The 23,260-nt window shown below is 59.7% G+C and overlaps 1 protein-coding gene across 2 annotated transcripts in view; it reads right to left on the reverse strand.

Moving 5' to 3' along the window:
- The window catches only part of ANKMY1 (ankyrin repeat and MYND domain containing 1), a 55,097-nt gene that overhangs the window by 27,538 nt on the left and 4,299 nt on the right, over positions 1-23,260 (reverse strand). Inside the window, exons 2-10 of one of the 2 annotated variants that reach the window (XM_040972376.1) lie at positions 19,905-20,085; positions 17,788-17,931; positions 11,433-11,905; positions 8,885-9,101; positions 8,621-8,785; positions 6,992-7,407; positions 6,054-6,225; positions 2,048-2,188; positions 996-1,136 (exon numbers count right to left, since the gene is read on the reverse strand). In XM_040972376.1, the coding sequence (XP_040828310.1) occupies positions 996-1,136; positions 2,048-2,188; positions 6,054-6,225; positions 6,992-7,407; positions 8,621-8,785; positions 8,885-9,101; positions 11,433-11,905; positions 17,788-17,931; positions 19,905-20,075 (2,040 nt within the window). In that variant the 5' untranslated portion in view covers positions 20,076-20,085. Of the gene's footprint in view, positions 1-995; positions 1,137-2,047; positions 2,189-6,053; positions 6,226-6,991; positions 7,408-8,620; positions 8,786-8,884; positions 9,102-11,432; positions 11,906-17,787; positions 17,932-19,216; positions 19,363-19,904; positions 20,086-23,260 lie in introns of those variants that run through there. The other variant, XM_040972377.1, reaches the window with a different exon arrangement.

Raw genomic sequence — 23,260 nt, forward strand, 5'->3', positions numbered from 1 at the left:
CAGTCCAGGCCACACACAGTCCAGGCCAAACACAGTCCAGGCCACTCACACAGTCCAGGCCACGCACAGTCCAGGCCATGCACAGTCCAGGCCACGCACAGTCCAGGCCACGCACAGTCCAGGCCACGCACAGCCCAGGCCACGCATAGTCCAGGCCACACACAGTCCAGGTCACACACAGTCCAGGCCAGACACAGTCCAGGCCACACACAGTCCAGGCCACGCACAGTCCAGGCCACGCACAGTCCAGGCCAGACACAGCCCAGGCCACACACAGTCCAGGTCACACACAGCCCAGGCCAGTCACAGCCCAGGCCACGCACAGCCCAGGCCACGCATAGTCCAGGCCACGCACAGCCCAGGCCATGCATAATCCAGGACAGACACAGCCCAGGTCAGACACAGCCCATGCCCTGCACAGCCCAGTGGTTTCTAAATGTCTGCTTGGGTCCCAAGAAACTCAATCTACATGGTGACCTGGGACATGTGGGATGCCTGGTGTGTGTCCAAACCATTCACAACCGTGCACATATCTCCCTTGGTGGCTCAGGGACACACAGGCAGATGTGGGCTGCTGCCTTTCCTGTTCTACTCTGCTGTGGAAATCCTGGATGGGGAGATGACCAACAGACAAGGGGCTTCCAACAGCTGGGCCCCCAGCACATGTGTCAGCACAGTGCACCCCAACTGTGTGCACACAGCAAGACGGGTGCATGTGTGTGCGCCATGCACAGGCAACACAGAAACAGGCTGACTTCACATATACAAACAAGACAGGGACTCACACAAGCCAACCACGCCCCCAGCTCCTCCTGGCACAGGAAAGACCCTGCAAGTGACCCTGCAGCCCACTGACCTGGTCATTGTCCTCGTGCAGCGCTGGCCGCCCCCTGGAGGGTGACCCTGCAGCACACTGACCTGGTCATTGTCCTCGCGCTCACAGGCCACGTGCAGCACTGGCCACCCCCTGCAAGGTGACCCTGCAGCCCACTGACCTGGTCATTGTCCTCGCGCTCACAGGCCACGTGCAGTGCGGTCCGGCCCCCCTCCTTTGGGAGTGAGGAGGGAGGGAGGTAGTAGGCACTGGGTGGGCCAGGCTCATTGTTGAGTTTCAGGCTTGAGGACAGCAGGTCCAGCTGTGTGTAAACAGAGTCAAGCTGCAGGACCAGCTCCCCAGGTGCCAAGAGACCTGGCATACCCTGGCCACAAGGCTACAGCCCTGCCCACAGCAGCTAGGGTGAGCAAGCTTCCTCCCCAGGCCAGGCCCCTGGAGTGACACCCCACAGAGTGACTCCAGAGGGGGCCACATCCTGGGAACCAGGCAGCCCCAGACAGGTGACAGAGCAGACGCCACCCTGAGAGCCCAGGCCAGAGGTGGTGGTGGTGGTGACGGACAAGACACAGGTGGGCAGCAGGACAGTCCCGGCACTCGGGTCGGACAGGCCATGCCCACACAGCGCTGCCCAGTGGGCACAAGGACCCAAGGAGCACGTCCCTCCCGCGTGGAGGCTGTGGGAAGACAGCACCCCGCAGCAGGGCCGGGGTCACTCCACAACAAGGGCTGCAGCCCAGAGCGAACCAGGACACGCGTGGCACACCCCGCTGGCCCACTCCTCGCACACCCCGCCCACTCCTCACACTCCGCCCACTCCTCACACGCCCCGCCCACTCCTCACACCCCACCCACTCCTCACGCCCACAGCCCACCAGGCTCCTGACCCAGGGACAAGGAGGGGCTGGCAAGGGTCCAGCCTGGCCTGCAAGGGGTCAGCAGCTGGCCCAAGGGAGGGTGGCTGACCCAGGAAGGCCACCAGGCTTTCTCCTGGTGAGCTCAGGACACTGGGGAAATGCTCCCTGTCCATAGACTTCCTGGGTGTGGGAGCTCAGGTCCCCCCCCCCCCAACCCGGTGAGCTGCCTGCTCCTCCAAGCACACATTACTGTGTGTGCTTCCTGGCGGGGCAACAACCCCGAGCTCACTTGCACGGCTGTCGTCACTTCGAGGGAGAGCTGCCCGCACCAGCCCGTGGCCATGCCCTGACCGCATACCTTGCTGGGCTTGTACACGTAGTCCTGGTCAGCCGCCTGAGCGTCCACGTCGGTGATGGAGTGCAGTAACAGCTCGGTGATCCTGACGCCCTCCTCCCCAGGCAGGGCAGCGGCAATGTGGAGTGGGGTCAGGGCCCCTAGCTGCAGGCAAATGCGGCTGTGCTGAGACCCCACCCTAGCCTGGCCCACGAGGACACGTGCCCCCACCCACTCCTGTGTGAGACTTCCAGGAGGCCAAGGCAGGCCGTGCCCGGCCGCTCCCCAAGCTCCATGGTGCACATATGTCCAGGTCAAACCCCTGCTCACATCCCTTTCCTGTCCCTGCTGGGCCCTGGTTCTGTCATCACCACAGTCAAGTCATACAGCTGCAGCCCAGCCACCGAGATGTTGGGAGCGGACGGAGTGAGCACCTGAGTCAGGGTCAGGGCAAGGGTCCCCAGCCTGATGCCAGCCCAGCGCTTCAACATGGATGCCCCCTCCAGGAATGGGCAAGAGCCACTGGGGAGCCAAGACACAGGAGGCGTGCCCTCTGGGGGCACAGGGATCTCCATATCCCATCACAAGGGAGGCCGTGGCCAGCAGCTCCCCACCACATGCATGGGTACAGCCAGGGGCAGCTTAGCAATAAAGCAGGAGCTGGCACCATGAGAGGCAACCAGCCAGCACACAGGAGCCTGGAGTCCTAGAGTGCAGCAGAGCAAGCAGCCCATGGCTCCACAGGGCCAGCCCATAGCCCAGCAAGGCCAAGACAACATCAAACGGGACAAGATCCGGCAAAGTCTCCAGTTGCCTGGCTTTAGCCACTTCCATGGCAACAGAAGCTGAGCTCCCTAAAGCCCAGGGGCTTGCCGTGTGGGCAACAGGTGAAACCTGCACCTGTAATGGCAGCATCCCTCAGGGAACACTGGTGCAGCTCCCTGCTCATGATCCTGGGAGGGCCACAGCAGACCGAGGGCCACAGCAGACCGTGGGCCATAGCAGACCATGGGCCACAGCAGACCGCGGGCCATAGCAGACAGCCTGGGTCAGATAGAAGGTAGGAGGGAGAGAGAAAGTGTGTGTGTGTGTGTGTGTGTGTGTGTGTGTGTGTGTGTGTGTGTGTTGCTTTGAGGGCTGCAGTAGACAGCCTAGATCAGAGAGAAGGTGGGGGTGGTGTGTGCGTGTGTGTGTAAGGTGGGCGTGGCGTGTGTGTATGGACAGGGTGTGTGTAAGGTAAGGGTGTGTGTGTGTAAGGTAGGGTGTGTGAAAGGTAGGGGTGTGTGTGTGTAAGGTAGGGGTGTGTGTAAGGTAGGGGTGTATGTGTGTGTGTAAAGTAGGTATGTGTGTAAGAGGTGGGTGTGTGTAAGGTAGGGTGTGTGTGTGTGTAAGGCAGGGGTGTATGTGTGTGTGTAAGGTAGGTATGTGTGTAAGAGGTGGGGTGTGTGTAAGGTAGGGGTGTATGTGTGTGTGTAAAGTAGGTATGTGTGTAAGAGGTGGGGTGTGTGTAAGGTAGGGGTGTGTGTGTATAAGGTAGGGGTGTGTGTACGGTAGGGGTGTGTGTAAGGTAGGGGTTTGTGTAAGGTAGGGGTGTGTGTAAGGTAGGGGTGTGTGTGTGTGTAAGGTAGGGGTGTGTGTGCTGCTTTGAGGACCACAGCAGACGGCCTGGGTCAGATAGAATAGAAGGGTGCGTGTGTATTGAGTCTTGTATCTGCTGCTTTGCCTTTCAAATAAATAAAATACATCCTTAAAGAAAACAGCCACACATGCGGCATCCCACAAGGGCGCCGGTTCTTGTCCCGGCGGCTCCACTTTCCATCCAGCTCCCTGCTTGTGGCCTGGGAAAGCAGTCAAGGACAACCCAAAGCCCTGGGACCCTGCACCTGCATGGGGGACCCAGAGGGAGCCCCTGGCTTCTGGTTTTGGAATGGCTCAGCCACAGCCATTACAGCCATTTGGGGAGTAAACCAGCAGATGAAAGATCTTTCTGTTTCTCCTCCACTCTGTAAATCTGCCTTTCAAATAGATACAAAATAAATCTCTAAAAAACAAAAACAAACAAAACAAGACTCAGCTGGAGAGTGAAATGGCAGAGGATTAAGTGGAGGGCATTTCCCAAGACAGGGTCCCCACAGAGCAGCCAGCCACGGCCCAGAACTCCAGGACGTGCGAAGCAGTAGCCCCAGACGGGCAGCAGAAAGGACAGTGGAAATACAAGAGAACAGACCCGAAGCTCCAACCTGGCATGCATAAGAATGAGGGGAGGAATTCCACGGCCCCGGGCCGGTCAGCTCCCACGACATCGTGAGGCAGCCCCTGGGTTCTCAGAGCCCGGGACACTGGCTGGCCCCTTGCAGTCCACCAGAGAGACTCGTGCACTGAAGGATGCAGTCCCTGCTGCAGACACACTCTGCAAGATGAGGGACACGCCGTGCAGAGCACAAACGGAGCCCAGAGGGGCCAGGAGGAGCAAATATGAAACTCCAAGAAGACTGTAGAACATTCTAGAGGCATGGACTCTGGGGCTGCTAGCTCTGCCCCTCCCCCTGCTGTGGCCCTGATTCCAGTGTGATCCCATGCAGTGCAAATTCACAGCCAGATGCCAGGGAAAAGGTGGTTCTGCCCCAGCTGGACCCTGCCCTCCCCAAAGCTGGGGCGTGGGCATGTGGACACGCTGGCGATGTAGCTGGACTGAGGCCAGGCCTGTGGGGGAGCAAGGGTTCACGCTTGGCACTCACTTTCAACAAGGGCAGCTTGAAAGGAAAGTGCATAACCAGGGCATGCCCACGCAGGGTGATGCTCAGATGAGTTCAAAGGGTGTGACCTCATCGTGTCAAAGGCAGTGCTCCACAGGCGAGCAGTCAGATTCTGCTCCACCATGGAGAAGATGGAGGGCAGGAAGACACAGCAGAACAAGGGGGCCTGGATTGGGCTGCCCTGCCCAGCGGACGTGGGCACAAGTCACCTGCAGGACAAGAGGTCTCAGGGCACTGCCCCTCTGGGCGAAAGAGGTGACCACCCAACCACCGGGCGGTGTCCACATGAGATGCCCACACCATCTTAGCACACCATCAGGCTTTGGGGGACCCAGTGTGATTCTATTGAATTCTACCCTGCAGCTGGACACATGTGGCTGCTCCCGACCCCATAGCCCTGGTTACTCCCGAGCAGGCTGACAGATCCTCTGAGCTTACAGCTGTGGCAGTTCTGATCTGGATCTTCTGTCACAAAAGGACAGTCTGGCAAGACGATAACACCACAGCAACAACGAATAGCCAGGCAACTGATGAGGTCACGGCAACCAGTGATGCCATGGCGACAGATAATGTTTCAGCAAGCAATGATGCCACAGTGGCAACCAATGACGCCATGGCGACCGAAGGCACCATAGCAGCCATGACGCCTCAACAGGCAATGGTGCCACAGCCACAGTCGGCCTGTGCTCAAGTAAAGAAAATGTGGGTATGTGCTGTAGGCCCACACGTCCTCGCACCCTGTTCCTGGGCAGCCTCACAGGAGCTGCACCTTGCTTCAGCCTCCTCCGAGAGGAGGGAGCCCAGCAGAGTCAGGGACAGTCCAGCGTCCCATGGCCACCCAGTAGCCACACCCAGCCTGGGAGGCCAGCGCAAAGCCTTCTCCTCCCTCCACAGAAGCAAGCTGGATTCGGGTCACTCCATTCACGAGCTGGAGGCAATGAGAAGCTGTTTGCTCCCAGGCAGGTGAGGCTTTGGCACCGGGAATGTCTGGACCAGGCCGCCACCATGGCAGAGAAGACCTGAGGCCTTAGACCAGGCGGTTTCCCTTTACGCTGGAAGCTAGGTACTCTGGGCTGTAGGTACCCCAACGCCAGGCCCGCCCCTCGACCCAAGGAGACACTTAAGGGGGTCACCTGCAGGCAGACACCATGACGTTGCTTCAACATGGCCTCTCACAGCAGTGGGCAGCGGGCACTCAGCCGAGACCCCGGGGGCTGGCAGGCCCCACACTGTGGGCAGAGCCCCAAGGCACAGCCTCTCTGCCCGCCGCCTACCTGCCTGGGGAGCCGGATGTCGGTCCTGGCCCCACTCTCCAGCAGCAGTTTCACGGCGTCCACATCCGCGGCCTTCACGGCCAGGAACAGGACCTGCACAGGCACGTGGCACAGGTTGGGGTCAGCGCCTCGGTGCAGCAGCAGGTTGATGGTCAGCCACCTGTTCCTGTGCCTGCGAGGAGGCAACACTCGGTCACAGTGAGCACAGCTGCCCTTGCCAGATGCCAGGACACCCGCGCCTCAGAGACCCAGGCCCTGCCCAGGGGGCACAGCAGCACAGCCAGCCCTGCTGGTGCCAGCCCAGGGATGGGCAGCGATCGCCCCTTTCAGGGATGGCACTGACACAATGGTGTGCCTGGCCCCAAGCCTGTCAAGGCGTTAGGCCTTGCACGCCACACCGTGACACCCACGTCGTTACACAGTCAGCATAGAACATGGATTACACTACGTACACACACAGCACAGGTTGGCGGCCCGGGTGGAGTGAAGTGGGTGTCCATGGGTAGGTGGAGGGCAAAGGAGAAGGAGGTGGAAGGCTGGGAGAGAGGCACAGGCCGGAGGGCAGCAGGGGCCTGGCCAGTCTGCAGCCCTGGTTCTCCAAAGGTTCCGGGAGCTTCTGCTTGTGTGGGTGCCCCCTGCTGGTGTTGGGGGCCGAGCCAGGCTCAGGCTGACCACCTCTCAGGCCCAGGTGCCATGGGGACCCCAGTGGCCTTGGGGTATAGTGTGTGGAGTTGGTACCCCCCCCCAAAGACTCAGCCAGGGCTTGGCCAGGACCCCAGCATCAGACACCCGGATGCACAAAGGCTGCACACAGCTGGAGGCCAAGGCCTGAGGGGAGAAGGCACAGCATGCGGGTGCCACAGCCCTTACCCTGACACCTGCCTCCAGGAGGAGGAGGCGCAGGGAGCCCCCCAAGGAGGGACCCGCCCGAGACTCACTCGACCACGGACAGCGCCATCTTCCTCACGGTCCCCTTGTCGGGGGTGGGAGCCGCAGGCAGCAGGCTTTGGGCCTGCGCCCCCTTCTCCAGGATGTCCTGTGAGATCTCGATGCAAAAATTGCACACACTCAGGTCAGACTCAAAGTCGCTCCCGTCGCTGTAGAGCGTGTACTTGTCCAGGTTGGGCGACGTCTCCAGCCCTCGGTCGGTGTCGCTGGCGCTGTGTCTCATCAAGGGGTCCTGCCTCTGCTCGCCGCTCGCCAGTGCGGCCTCCGGGGACAGCCCGCAGTCTGCACCCGGGCAGTCCTCAGGCTGCTCGGGCTCCAGCACCAGCGGCACCTCTTCCGTGGGCTCCGCGTCCACGTCAACCAAAGACAGCGTGAAGTTGGGAACACTCTGGGGCTTGGGAGGCTCCTCCAGAGACCAGAGAAAGACGTGAGAATCAGGCAGGGACACGGACATGCCGTCCATATCCGCTTCTGCAAGGACCCACACTCACCGCTAAAGCCCCCGAAGCACCAGGCTGCCAGAGGCTCCCCAGGAGGAGAGGTGCTGCAAGACAGCTGCACAGTCACGTGCCACATGCCCACACGTCCACACGTCCACACGTCCACACGTCCACACGTCCACACGTCCACACGTCCCCTCCCCACACGTCCACACGTCCACACGTCCACACGTCCACACGTCCACACGTCCACACGTCCACACGTCCCCTCCCCACACGCCCTGCTCTGCCACCTCTCTAACTGGCTGCATCACATACCCTGCGTATGTCAGCTCCAGGATGGAACCTGCTTCCCCGACACAGAGCAGCAGCCAGGAGGCAGGCTGACGCAGAGAATCACCAGCACGTGCTTGCTCTCTTCATGCCCACAGCGCCAGGGGCCAGCCGGCATGGCAGTGGCAAGGTGCCAACGATTTAGCCACACCTCTGCTCTCAGTGCATACTAGCAGGGAGCTTCCGTCAGGAGCCACAGCCAGGAGGTGACCCCAGGACGTCCAGGGGGAGCAGGTATGCCAACAGGAGTCACTGTGAGCCCGCTCACCTGCTTCTCTTAAAAATGTCTCGCGACTCATGCAGGTCGGTGACATTTCAGCTAACTGACTCTTTTTTTTTTTGAGAGAGAGAGAATTCTCAAAGTGCAGTCCCGAGGTCAAGGGCATGACTGTCACCAGGAATTCACTGGAAGAGTGTATCCTCAGACCCCACTCCAGGTGCCTTTGTCCCTGTCTCCCCACAGCCCCTTCCACTTCCGCTCTCCAGTGTTGACTTCTGTGCACACGGCTCGCGAGGAATGCAAAGTCCACAACTTCCTCGTCGATGAGCTTCAGACACCTCCCAGAGCACCCAGGCTCCAGCGTTCGGCACATTCCACAAGGCTGTGCCTGCGGACTCACAGTCAAGGGGACTCACCTGGGACTCGGGCAGGATGCTCTCTGGGGACTCACCTGGGGCTCGGGCAGGGTCCTCTCTGGGGACTCACCTGGGGCTCAGGCAGGATGCTCTCTGGGGACTCACCTGGGGCTCAGGCAGGATGCTCTCTGGGGACTCACCTGGGGCTCGGGCAGGGTCCTCTCTGGGGACTCACCTGGGGCTCGGGCAGGGTCCTCTCTGGGGACTCACCTGGGGCTCGGGCAGGGTCCTCTCTGCTATGTTGGGCTTGAAGGACTTGGCCGGGTAGTAGAGCAGAAAGCACATGGTGAGCGGCGTGACGCCCTCATCTGTGCACTTGTTCACGTCGGCCCCAAAGTCCAGAAGGAGGTTGACAACGTCCAGATGACAGTGGATCTGCAGGGAAGGCCCAAGGCCAAGTATGGGGGAAGCAGGCGTGGCCCTCCCTGACCGCAGCATGCCACAGGCAGGAGTCGGCGGGGCTGAGGTGCTTACAGCAGCTGCAGCTAGCACGGTGTAGCCCTTGGCATCGGCCACATCAGCACTGGCAAGGTTGTCCTTCAGTATCCCAGCAATCCAGTCACGGTCCCCCTCCTCAGCCTTCAGCACCATCTCCCTGGAGAGCCGCTCCTTGGGCCCACACTGCGCAAAGCCACTGCGGTTCCCCTGCAGGATGGCACCCATGTTCCAGCTGGTATGTGCCTTCTTGTTCCTGGTGACAGCAGGCTTCGTGAGGGAATGGCCTCCTTTGGCTCCTCCTGCCCTCATCGCTTCAGCCCCTTACTCCCGAGGGCCCCACTTGCTTCCCCCACCAGCCACTCCTGGGGCACCCTAAGCCCCAGTGCCCAGCTGCTGTGGCAATCCAGGGGCATGAGTGGCTGAAGGGAAAGCAGGAATGAGCTGAATGTCAGCTCACCCCATCTCCCCAAGTCACCCCGGTCACTGCTGGTCACCCTGTGCGCCCTGGGAAGCAGAGTCCCAGCTTGGGAAGCCAGCACCTACCTAGGCCCACGATGCGACACCAAGCTCCCACAGCATACAGGTCCACACGTCCCCTCTCCCATTCATCAAAAATCACTGAGGTAACTGTGCATAGAACGCCTACTTCCAACCAAGAACTCGGGGACTAACAGCAATTTCTATAGCCAACAGTCATCAACAATTAAAAGCTCAGCTGATGTTTGCAAGATGAATGTTCATGCAGATAGATGAATAGGTGGATGGATGGAGAGATGGCTGGATGGATGGGAGGATGAATAAATAGACAGGTGGGTGATGTACAGATGGGGGGACAGGTGGGTAGGTGGATGGAAGGTTCTGTGCCATCAGATGAGGATTTATGCAGCTTGAGATGGAACGAGAAAGATGAGACTTGGGAATCTTGGAATGAAAGTTTCCCAGGGTGATGACACATGATAAAGTCTGTGATTAGCAAAGCCAAGCCCACAAGACCATCCTGTGTGATGTCCACCCGCCCGTGGCCTTGACAAAGTGCTGGACATTCACGAGCCAGCAAGCTCAGAGTCTGCACACCGAGGCACATCCTCTCTCTGTTCTGCGAGTCTCCCAGCGGCCCTGAACTCACGTCATCATTAACGCTGACGATGCTCTCCTTGAGAAACGTCCTTTTCTTCAGCTTTCTGGGACAGTGCCTTATGGCTCCCCGCTTTAAATACAGTCTGCCTCTGAGTCTCTTGTCCTTTTTCAACCTGCCACTCCCCCTTCAATCCTGCGCACATGCGTCATGGCAGGTCAGTGGATGGATGGATGCATAGATGTGTCAGTGGATGGGTGGGTGTGTGGGTCTAGTTTGGCCAAGTGGACGGGTGAGTGGATGAATGGAGGGGCACACAGGTGCTTAGCTGGACAGATATGTGGATGGATCGATGTGTGGATTGATGAATGGATGGACAGATGTTTTTGCGGGTAGATGAATGGATAGAATGATGGTTAAACGGAGAGGTGGGTGGATGTGTGAGTGTGCGGGTGCATGGACGGATGGTTGGATGGATACACAGAAGGGTGGATACGTGGGTGGGTGGAGTCGATGGATCAATGAGTGGAGTCGTCACTGGATGGGTGGGCGGAGCCACAGACCTGTAGTTATATGATTGGTTATGCAGATGGAAATACATTCTCTTGCACTCAGAAGGTACCCACTCCAAAACAGTTTAGAGCGCCCAGTAAACTGAAATGCCCAGCTGCTTCCAATCCAGCAGAAGTTAGTGCACACAAGGCTTAAAACTCTGACACTCAGGTGGGAAACCAGGACAGAGTTCCTGGTTCCTGGCTTTTGCCTGGTCCTAACGTGGTGGTGGTAGTCAGAAGGGCAGTGAGCCAGAGGACGGAAGGTATGTCTCTTTGTTCCTCTTTCTCTATAGCTTTGCCTTTCAAATCAAATTTTTAAGTATTTACAAAATAAAACAATCCAGTGGTATCTGAAGACAAAGTTTAAGAAACTTAAAAGTTCCTGAGTACTTTAACTCATAAATTTAAGTTTTCCAAAGGTGTCTGCTGATTTTCCACAATTGTTGGTGGAGTCTGGGGAGCAAAAGATCCATGCTGCCATGGCGTCCTGGGAGCAGCCAGAGGCTCCCAGCCCACACCAGTGCAGCAGCGCCCCGACTGACAGAGCAACCCCGCTCTCCACCACCTGTGTGTGGGCCTGACCACAGACCTGACCACGGGCAGCAAGAGACCCACCCTCAACTCCACTGGGTCAGGAGCACAAGCCACATCCCGTGGTACTCCATGCCAAATTGGCGCCAATCCCAATTTCATGCTCCCCAAGCACCCATCCACCTCTCCCTCCCCATTTCCCTGCCCAGATGGAGTGGCCCCAGGACCCACAGCCCTCTTACACGCAGGAGCCCCACCCCTGCTCACGAGCACAGAGGGGGCGCCTTCCGCCTTGGACCCAGGGCTGCAGCAGTCCCGTAAGCAGACCAGCAGCCCTGGAGAGGTCGAGGGTCTGAGCAGCAGCCAAGGGATGCCTGTCCTGTGAGAGGGGCTTCAGCATAAAGGAGAGAAAACAGAATGTCACCTGAACTTGTAGGCTTGCTTCTGGATTTTGATCAACAAAGGTGTCTCATTGGCTATGAACCAGGGCTCTCCATCCTCCACAAATGGAGGGATATCGCTGAGAAAGATCTGTGTGTCCAGCTCCTTGCGGAAGGAGCTTGTCATGGGCAGGTGGCAGTTGTCAGTTGAGTAGATATACATCTCCAGTGGCAACGTCAGCTCGTCATCCAGGAGGAATCGCTTGTACTCGTAGAGAAAGGGGTCCTGTGCCTGCTGCACGCCCCACTCCTCCCTGCCCTCATCCGAGAGGCTGAGTCTGTCTGGACAGTGCACCAAGAAGCTGGCGAGCTCAGGATGCTGGAGCAGGGAGAAGCCACCGGGGATCTCGGTGCACAGCTTGATGAGGTGCTCACGGAACCACAGCCCGACATCCTGGCTGCCATCGGGGTAGGTCTCCACGCCCGGACCGAACCGTTCGTCAGCTTTGTACAGCCCCTGCAGGAGAAGCTTCAGTGGGACCGAGGGAGAGGACCTGACCAGGCAGCGGGCACTCCACAGGCACTGATTGGCCCTGGGTGCGCCAAGCCCTGGCTCGCCCTTGTGGGGCAGTAAGGCACACGTGCAGCTGCCAGGTGCTCAGTGGGGCAGGTGCAGGCACTGAGAAGGGCAGAGCCAGGAGGGCTACTGCTGGCACACATGAGCCAGAGTGGCCAGGGGTCCTCCGGGTGCAGGGCTCCCTGAGGGACCATCCCAGGACCTTCCCAGAACCGTGACGGCCATAAGCAGGGGCAGCAGTTGGCAGCAGCAGAGAAGACTAACGGCTAGACGCCGGGTGTTTAAGCCTGAGATGACACACAATCTCACAGCTGCCAAGCAGGAACCCTGCACACCTAGGGTGACATCAAGATGCCTGTTCTCAGAAACAAAAGGATCGTCTAAATCTTCCTGCTGAATAGGCCTAGGAGTAACAGCCCACCAACGCCTTAGTGAGGAGTGCCCATGTCATGGTCTGCAAACCACAGAACCAGGCTCGGTGGGACACAACTGAGCCAGGCCTCCTGCTGTTCCATTGTATCCATCTGCAGCAGAGCAGGAGGGAGGGGGCTCTAAGTGAGGGGACTGAGACCTGTGGTATAGAGGGGAGAGACTGGAAGATCTGTACGGGTCAGACTGATTCATCAGCCCACATGGGAGTCCTGAGATGGGCTTGTTAGTGCGGAGCGTCACTGACCACCACATGCCATGCCACATGGAAGCTATGGCTGAGGGCCTGTCAAGCAGAGCTAGATCCCAGTACCCGAGTGTTGGAACAGGGGACAGGTCACATCAGGCAGGGCCATGACACTAACCAGCACACAAGAGAACCAGGCCCGGGGGTAGATTCTGTGGGGGATAAGTGGCCCCACCCTATGGAAATACAAGTCCCACTGGTTAGCTCGAGTTGGGGTGGTGACTGGCTGAACTAGGAGTGAATGTGGAACCTGCCAACACTCGCGTGGACTGGGGCTGAAAACAGGCTGGGCAGGTCCAGGCTGCAGCACTTGCATGTGCATCCTAAAACAGGGTGTAGGGCGGGCCGGCCCGCAACATCCACCAGCTCAAACAAAGACCAAGATGGAGGGGCAGGCTATGCTGGGCAAGGACCTAACACCTGCTGGAGCCTGTGAGATCTGGGTCTGGGAGTGGGCTGAGAGGGGAACCTGGGAGACCCCTACTGGGCCACAGCTCCCACTGGTGAGCACGTGTCTGTTTTTCTTCCTGTTGTTGATTTTGTATTGTGGCTTTTCATTTAAGAGGGATGCATGGTGACTGTGTAATGGAGACTATCAGGTCCTGATGTGAGGATGCAGTGCAGTGTGCATCTCTACTTTCAGATCAAAGATGCACGACTACTGAAACTATTAGCTGTATCTTGACAATAGGATGCTGCATTCTGCCATTGTCCACGCCCACGATGATGAACATGTGACTGTCTATAAAGAGCTATAGTAATGATATAGGGGGATTCGGTGGGGGGAGGGGACTTGAGGAGAGAGCAGAGGAAATTCCAGGGTCTATGGAACTGCATCATAGAATGATGATAATAACTTAAAAAGAAGTTAAAATTTTAAAAATAAAACAAACATGGGGTTGGCATTGGCGTAGTGCATTAAGCCCCCACCCGTGATGCCAGCATCCCATATAAGTACAGCTACTCCACTTCTGATCCAGCCTCTGCTAACATGTAAGACGGCCCAGGTGCCTGAGCCACTGCAGCCACATGGGAGACCTTTGTCAGAGCCACTTTGGGCACTGAGCTGCAGATGCAAGAACATCCATCGTCTCGCTAACTCCGATTTTCACATAAGTCTATACACATACACTACGCACATATACATACACATTAGATGCAACCCTTCTTCGTCGCCGCTGAATGATGGCAGGAAGTAGCCCTGCTGTTTAAGAAGCGACCAAGGACTGGGACAGCCCAGCACATCTTTTACTCTTGCTGTTACTGTAATGTGCCTCAGGGTAACCAAACTCTTTTTAGATTTATTTTTATTGGAAAGTCAGATATACAGAGAGGAGGAGAGACAGAAAGATCTTCCATCTGTTGATTCACTCCCCAAGTGACTGAAACATCCAGAGCTGAGCCGATCTGAAGCCAGGAGCCAGGAGCTTCTTCCGGCTCTCCCACATGAGTGCAGGGTCCCAAGGCTCTGGGCCATCCTCTGCTGCTTTCCCAGGCCACAGGCAGGGAGCTGGATGGGAAGCGGGGCTGCCGGGATTAGAACCAGTACTGATATAGGATCCCAGTGTGTGCAAGGTGAGGACGTTAGCCATTAGGCTACCATGCTGGGCCCTATAACCAAACTCTTGATGAAGGAATTTATTTCAAGTAAAATACTTATAGCTAATAAATGGAGGAATCATAAAAAATAATAAAATGATAAAAGTGCTTGGCACCCTCCACTTGTGAAGAGCTGTAGCGAGGCTCACCGATGGGTCCGAGGGTCGTCGCAGCAGAGCTGAGGATCCCGGTCAGCTCTCTCCAAGCCACAGGAAGACAACCAGGCTGCTGTCTCCAGCTGTGACTCTGGACAGTGAGAAGTGACAGGCAGCATGACAGGGTGGCAGAGTAGGGGCAAGCCTGGCTCCTGCTGCACGTGAAGCAGAATTAATACAAAATGGATCACAGACCCACAAGTGCCGGTGGAACACTGACATAGAGCAAAATGTGGATGAAGATGCGGTTTATCACCTGGTCCCTTCGCAAATAAACTTTTCTGTTTGCAACAGAAAAAAAAAAGATGTGGTTCAACCAGCTTCATTCACACAGACACATACCAAGAGCTAGAACCAAGTGGTGGCGAATGAAGCCTCAGTATTGTGAGGAGCTTTTTCAGGAGCCTAAGCCTCTGCATGTGGTGCCTGCATCCCATGTGGATGCTGGTTCAAGTCCTGGCTGTTCCACTTTTAATGTCACTCCCTGCTAATGGCCTGGGGATGCAGCAGAGGATGGCTCAAGTGCTGGACCCTGCATCCACACCTGGACAAAGGAGACATGGACAAAGCTCCTGGCTCCTGGCTTCAGACCAGCTCAGCTCTGGGAAGGGAAGCAGCAGATGGAAGAACTCTCTCTCTCTTATGTATATATATATACATGCCTTTCAAATAAAAATAAATACATCTTTTCAAAAACGTGCTTTTCAAATGACGCTCTTCAGAAGCAAACCGGAAAGCCCACTGTGAGAACCCACAAATCACCCAGCTGATCAGTGTCTGTGTCCATGGCCAAGAACATAAACAGGAAGTAGACACGAGCAAACACTCAGCACGGAAGGTGCACAGACAGCAAGGAGGGACGTGGGAGATGCTAACATCAACTGTCCTTAGGGTGCTTCCTCCTGGGAGTCATCAGCGCCGGACTCAGCCTGGACCCTGTGGGCCACACCCCATCCCCTCAGCCTGGACCACACAGGCCACACCCCATCCCCTCAGCCTGGACCACACATGGCCCCATACCCTCAGCCGGGACACCACAGGCCACACCCCCATCCCCTCAGCCTGGACCCCACAGGCCACACCCCCTCAGCCTGGACCACACATACTCCCATCCCCTCAGCCTGGACCCTTGGGCCTCACCCCCATACCCTTCAGCTTGGACCCCATGGGCCACACCCCATCCCCCTCAGCCTGGACCCCACATACCCCAACCCCCTCAGCCTGGACCACACATGCCCCCATACCCTCAGCCGGGACACCACGGGCCATCCCTTATCCCCCTCAGCCGGGAACCCACGGGCCACACCCCATCCCCTCAGCCTGGACCCTGTGGGCCACACCCCCATCCCCCTCAGCCTGGACCCCACATACCCCCACCCCCTCAGCCGGGAACCCACGGGCCACACCCCATTCCCTCAGCCTGGACCCCGTGGGCCACACCCCATCCCCCTCAGCCTGGACCACACATGCCCCCACCCCCTCAGTCGGGACCCTGTGGGCCACACCCCATCCCCCTCAGCCTGGACCCCACATACCCCCACCCCCTCAGCCAGGACACCACAGGCCACACCCCATCCCCTCAGCCTGTACCACACATGCCCCCACCCCCTCAGTCGGGACCCTGTGGGCCATCCCTTATCCCCCTCAGCCGGGAACCCACGGGCCACACCCCATCCCCTCAGCCTGGACCCTGTGGGCCACACCCCCATCCCCCTCAGCCTGGACCCCACATACCCCCACCCCCTCAGCCTGGACCCCACATACTCCCATCCCCTTAGCCTGGACCCCACATACTCCCATCCCCTCAGCCTGGACCCCACATACTCCCATCCCCCTCAGCCTGGACCCCACATACTCCCACCCCCTCAGCCTGGACCCCACAGGCCACATCCCCATCCCCCTCAGCCTGGACCCTGTGGGCCACTCCCCATCCCCTCAGCCTGGACCCCACATACTCCCATCCCCCTCAGCCTGGACCACGTGGGCCACACCCCATCCCCCTCAGCCTGGACCCCACATACCCCCACCCCCTCAGCCTGGACCCTGTGGGCCATCCCCCATCCCCCTCAGCCTGGACCCCACATACCCCCTTCCCCCTCAGCCTGGATCCCACATACCCCCACCCCCTCAGCCTGGACCCCACATACCCCCTTCCCCCTCAGCCTGGATCCCGTGGGCCACACCCCCATCCCCCTCAGCCTGGACCCCACGGGCCTCACCCCCATCCCCCTCAGCTTGGACCCCATGGGCCACACCCCCATCCCCTCAGCCTGGACCCCACAGGCCACACCCCCATATCCCCCTCAGCCTGGACCCTTGGGCCTCACCCCCATACCTCAGCTTGGACCCCATGGGCCTCACCCCCATCCCCCTCAGCCTGGACCCTTGGGCCTCACCCCCATGCCCCTCAGCCTGGCCCCGGCTGCCTCAGGCCCACGCAGGCCCAAGCCTCCACATGGGTCGGCGCTGCCAGGTACCTCCTGCCAGCCAGGAGAGGTGTGGGTAACAATCAACTCTCGGCTTCACGGCCACTGAGGGACGCACCATACCTGACCACCAGCGCAGCTTCAAGTGACGGGTGGTGAGGAAGACATGGGGACCGTCCCCGGCCCCTCTGCAGCCTGGGAAGCCGGGCCGCTCCTGTGCAAGCCCACGTGAAGCCAGCCATGGACACGTATGCACCGTGGCAGCAACCACAGAGAGCTTCCAGACTGTCCTTCAGGTGACCCGTGCCTGCTGGCTGAGAGAGCAGGCAAGTCCTGGCACGCAGGCCCGCGCCAAGCACGGCTGGCCACACAGTCAGGGCTCAGAGCTGGGGTGCGGGGCCTGCTGGTGCTCGATGGATCGCAGCCGGTGCACAACCCCTCACCCAGCAGGCTAAGAGGGAGAACGGGGCGTGGGACGCGTGCCCGGGCTGGAAGGGCCACTTGTGTTCAGGAGGAAGCAAGATCAAAGCCATGAGTGTGGAGTGACCCGGGTCATGGAGGGAAAGTCTGACACACCCACGGGGCTCAGCTCTGCTCTGAGGACTGGAAGGATAAACAGACCCGGCTCCCCTACGCACGCTAGGGGAACCACTACAACCACTAAACAACAAAGCTACTTCCACTTAAAGAAGTAAACTCACCCACAGTCCACCATGTCTTGGCCTAAGCACACACCCATCCCACCCTCACCTGAGTGAACAGTGACCCCACCCCTCACCCAAACAACCAGGGCATCACCCCTCACCTTAACACCCAGAGACCCCCTCCCTCATCCGGGTATCCAGAGATCTCACCACACTGGAACACCCAGAGAGCCCACCCCTCACCCTGGTGTCCGGAACCCCACTCCCACATTGGAACACCCAAAAGCCCACCCTCCCCGGGTGTCAGGGCCCTGGCTCTCACCTGGAAGGTCTTTGTCTTCATGCACATGGTGCCATAGCCTTCCCGGCAGCTGAGGTAGAAAGTGCCTGTGAAACTGGAGCCGTCCGGCCATACGTAGGTACCCAAGCCATGGAAGTGGTCCCGGTAAAACTGCCCGCGGTAGGACTGTCAGTAGGGCATGTTGGAGAAACCACTGTTGAGCCACCCTAGACCCAGCAGGTGGGGGGTCAGAGCCTGCCCTGCCCCCAAAGCTGGTTGGTCACCCCGAGAGGCCCCCAGACCCAGCAGGTGGGGGGTCAGAGCCTGCCCTGCCCCCAAAGCCGGTCGGTCACCCCGAGAGGCCCCCAGACCCAGCAGGTGGCGAGTGAGAGCCTGCCCTGCCCCCAAAGCCAGAGTCGGTCACCCCAGGAGACTCAAGCCATGGCACATGGCTCACTTCCTCGGAAGACCCCCTGGGCACCATCTGTGCTCCGAGAGAGGGGTCCGGCAGGGAGGCCAGCACTGGATCCGGCTGTGAGTCATGAAGCACATGGCGCTGAAGCTTGGACAGGGCTTCTGCCCTGGACATCATCGGGCCTCCCTCCACACACTCCCTCCATGCCAGACAGGCCTGGTGGGTCCCTCAGTGTGGGTGTAAGGCCGTGAGGCCAGGCAGGACTGGCGGTGCTGCACTCCGTGCACAGGCCCTGGCTCCTGAGGGAGGCCCTCTCTTGTGCTGTAGCCATCCCATGCTCATGGCTGAGTGTCTGCTCGGGGCACCCCACCATGCAGACCCCCACAGCAGCTCAGCTGAGCCCAGCCTGCCAGGGTCTCTGGTCACAGGAAATAGACCAGATAGCACAGCTTTGCTGTAGGGACGCTCTGGGCTCACACTCGACCTGGGTGCACCTCTGAGCTCTGGCACATTCCAGGCCCACCACAGGGCTCAGGGACAAGGACAGGGTGCCATGCCCAAAGCTGCTCCTCGTGGCCTCTGAGGACCCCCACCCCTCATTCCCACTTCCCCACTCCTCTGAGCCCAGTCTCGCCTCTACTCAGTGTTAATGCACTTACAGGGCGCCTGCTGACCCACTGAGCACAGCACCCTACAAGGACGTGGCTGGCCACAGCCGCCCAAAGCTGGCCAGCCGACATGCAGGACTAGAAGGGTCCACTCCAGCCCCTTCCTCTGGAGAAATGGAGGCAGGGAGCAGGGACTGAGCCAGGTATACCAGTCTGGAGCACCAGGACGAGGGTGGGCAGGTCTTGGAACCAGGCAACTCCAGCAGCCCCTGTGCTCACCACCTCCAAGCAAGCACACACACACAACCACACATGTGCACATACGCACGTGCACACATATGCACACAGCTTGATTTTGTGCACGCATGCATGTGCACATAGGCAAACATAACTGCACACACATGTATGAGCATTCGTGCACATATACACCTCCTGCACACGCGTGCACCTGCTCAGGTACACCAGGAAGCACTGAGGGTCACACCAGAACACAATGAGGTGAGGGACAGTTCACGGGACCTCTTCTAAGCTCAGTATCCCAAAGGGGAGATGCCACACACAGCCTCTCTCTGACACCCGCCGCCGGGGAGAGAATCAGAGACCAGGTTCTGGGCACAGCCCACCAGCAGGTGCAAGGATGCTGTAACACATTCTTTGCCCCCTATTTCAGCTTCAACTCAGAGCAGCTCCAGCCGCATAAATGCACATGTCACAGTGACCACTCAGTGCAAGAGCCAAGGCCCAGCTCCCACACCTCCCCTGGGGCTGTGGACCCCAGGCAGGCCCAGCTCCCACACCTCCCCGGGGCTGTGGACCCCAGGCAGGCCCAGCTCCCACACCTCCCCGGGGCTGTGGACCCCAGGCAGGCCCAGCTCCCACACCTCCCCGGGGCTGTGGACCTGGGGCAGCCCTGGTGGCTGTCTGCAAAGACACAGTCCACCTGGCATCCCCCCTCCTGCTCAGTGGGCCCAGCAATCCTCCCCAGGAGGGAACAGGCCTGGGACTGGGCTCCCTGTCTAAGCCATGGGGCCATCCACCCAGCATCACTCCTCCTGCTCAGTGGACCCAGTGCTCTGACCTCCCGGGAGGAGACAGGCCTGGGACTGTTCTTCCCAGGGAAGCGGTAGGGCTGTTACCTCCCCTGTGGGCCAGGAGAACTCGCCATATCCCAGCTTCATGTTCAGTCCAAACTGTCCCCGGTAGAAACAGCCATCCGGCCACTGTTGCTCGCCCTGGACCAGCTGGACAGACACCTCTTCCAGCTGCTGCTGCTCCAAGCTGTCCTCTGCCTCCTCTTCGGGGTCCATAGGAGCTTCCCTGGGGAGACAAGAACAGAGAGGGCCAGGAGTGAGGACAGCCAAGGAAAGGTGCCAACCAGTCAGAGGGAGCGAATGGCTGAGAGCCTGAGACAGGGACCAGGCTGGCCTGGGGCTGCTGGAGCCTCCTGCAGCAACTGGCCGGGCCAGCGTGTCCCCTTAGCCAATGGCACCAACCGCAAGCCAGGCAGGGAGCTGAATTCAACACAGTTCACACACACACAGTTCCAGGAAAGGCCGCGTCCACTGCAGGCTGCAAACAGATGCGTGGGTGCAGGCAGCACTGATGGGGCACAGCCACGGGGAGGCTCCAGGTCCCCTCCCCCCATTCTTGCTAAGCTGTGACTTAAGAGCAAATCCCACCCCGGCCCAATCTCTCCTGCTCGCACACAGACACACGATCGCCCACTCCCAAGGGCTCTGCATCCAGTATCCCTAGACTGGACAGCTGACCCTGTGTCCCGCCAACAACTGCAGGCCACAGAGGCCAAACAAGTGCGTGTCCTCAAGGCTAGGCAGCATGGGAGAAGAGACGGCACCCACAGGCCGGGGAGGGGGCTGGCCCAGGACCCCCTCTCAGCCTTGGTCATACCCTGGTCTCCCGAGCCAGGGACTCTGGCCCACGGACCTGGAATGTGACACAAGGCAACTATGTCTTGCTCAACAAAGATGTACAAAGGTGGAAGCCGGCCGGCCGCTGAGGAAGTCGTGGGATGTTTTTAAATGTCCTGAGACATAAAAGGAAGTGACTTGGAGGCCTGCTCACCATCCAGTCAGCTGTGCAGTAGGTAGTGCCTCTGGGAGAGGGCTGGCTGCCACATGGCCCTGAACCCAGCAGGACTGGTCTTCTTTGGCTGCAAATCAGGCACCAGAGACAGGGCAGCTCAGCCCGGCCAGCCCTGGCTAGCCCTCAAAGACGATGGGGTGAGGGTCCCCTCTGGTACAAGGCCCCCCTGCCTTGACTCCATCTGGCCTTAGCCAAGTCTCTACCACTGGCCAGTATGCCCACGTGGGACACTCCCTACATCTCCTAGCCATGCGGCAGGGCAGGGACTGCCCCCTTCTTGTCATTCCCTCCAGCTGCCGACTCAACTGCCAGGCCTGCTTGCCTCTCCACAAGCTACACACGCCCTCGGGGATGCTTAGTGCCTGCCCTAGCGCTGCACCCCCGGCTGCCCAGAGTGACCTGGCCCTGCACCCCCAGCTGCCCAGAGTGACCTGGCCCTGCACCCCCAGCTGCCCAGAGTGACCTGGCCCGGCCCTGCACTCCCAGCCACCCAGAGTGCTCCACCCGGCGCTGCACCCTCAGCGGCCGAGCGCCTCGCACCTTTTGATGAGGGAGGCTGAGTTTTCCGGAGACTGCGGGTTCCGGGCAGCACCGGCCACACTGGCTCTCGCCTGCAGCAAGGGCTGGGGGCCACTGGCCTCCGAGGCTTCACAGTCTAAAGTATAGGAGAAACGACCCCCTTCCATGTCCCGCGCCTTCGAACCTGGAAGCAACACATGTGCCGCTCAGGACCCCTGCCGGCTCAACTCCTGGGGACCCCGACTGCCCACCCATCCGGCCTCGGCCCAGCAGCGTCGTTGGGGCCACGTGGCGGGGTCAGGCCTGCGCTCGTTGACAGCCCCAAAGGCGCGTCCACATGGAGGTGGCCACCCCAACCGCCGGCACTCCCAGCCCCTCTGCTCGAGGAAGGCGAGGAGTGCTGGCAGCCAGCGGACCGCACCTAGGCCTGAGCACACTGGACACCTCCGAGTCCACCAGGGCTCGGGGTTGCCCTGGAAACAGGCTCCGCCCACAGGACGCTGCGCTCTCGGGCAGGCCCCACCCCCTTTATGACCTCACGGGGCGGTGACCACGGCGGCCTGGCCAGCGGGGGCCCGGGGAACCCGCGCGCATCCCGTGACCCATCTGCAGTCGGCAGGCAGAGACCCAGCCAGTGCCGTGGCTTTCCCTGACCGAGTTAGAATGCACGGGGCCTGGAACAGGCAGCCCGGAGCCCCCTGAACCCAGGGACGGTGTCCTTGTAGGAGACGGAGCCCCAGGGCTGAAGCACCCCAGCACCGGAGAGGACAGGGAGAGGTCTCAGGGTGAAGACGGGTGACCCAGAGTGGGAACTAAAGATGAGCCCTGCATTCCACGGCCGGGACTCAGCTGCAGCCCTGCAGATCCGCCAGCACCCCTGAAGACTGCTACATCTGCTCATCCTCTGGCCTCCCCAAGCTGATGAGGTTTACTGGAGCATGAGAAATACACACGGGTGGGCGGGTGAGGGAGGGTGAGGGCCTGCTCTCCTAGGGGCAGAAGGCAGGAGGAGCCCCTCAGCGTGGGCTCTAGGGGGCCCGGAGTGGAGGTGTCCCCTGGGAGGAGCACCTGGATGCTCTAGGCAGTTAGTGGCGGCCCGAGGCCGGCCGTGCCCGCCTGTGTAACGTATTTCACCCACCCGTATGTGCCCATCCTTGGCTGGGAAGTGAAGGGCCGGGGGGCTGCCCTGCGCTTGTCACTCCCCTATAGGAGCCTGTGCCAAGAGGCCCTGCTTGTCTCCTGGGGCAGACGCTGTCAAGGTACCGATTTCTCCGTTTGGACTCAGGAGTCAGTCTCTCTCCCTTTTACTTGGTGTCTCATGGCTAGCTTCTGCTCCTCCCCTTCTGAATGAACTTTACCATTTGTTTACGCCTGTGCTTAAAATGCTTTTTAAGTTATAGGCCAGACCACAACCACATGAGCAGCAGGTGGGCAGTGGGCTCGCAAGGCCTGAAGCAGCTGCCCCAGTCCTTCTCAGCGCCGAAATCTGCTGCAGGATGGACGCGGGCAGCCTCCAGCTGCCCTCAGCCACAGCCCATCGCGTAGGGGACCAGGGGACGCCGGAGTCCATCTCCAGGGTGGGTGGGAGACTTGCAGGGACAGCTCCGTAGGTCCCCCCCGAGTCCGTGGAAACTAGGAAAAAATCCCACGAAATCCTGGCATGTGACAGCCAAGGCTGAGAGGAGCGGCTTGATGTGAATGGAATGGTGTGTACCAAGAGCAGGAAAGCACACGCAGAAGGCCCGAGGCCGCGGCGCAGCAGAGCCTCTCGGGGCAGGTGACCTCGGGGCCAGCAGGGCTCGCAGCCCCGGTCCCCTAGGTCCCCGCCCGTGCACAGAGGCCAGGCACGGGGCTGTGGCCCAGCAGAGCC

This window comes from Ochotona curzoniae, unplaced genomic scaffold, assembly GCF_017591425.1.
Source record: "Ochotona curzoniae isolate NIBS_2020 unplaced genomic scaffold, NIBS_Ocur_1.0 contig_2294, whole genome shotgun sequence".
NCBI lineage: Eukaryota > Metazoa > Chordata > Mammalia > Lagomorpha > Ochotonidae > Ochotona > Ochotona curzoniae.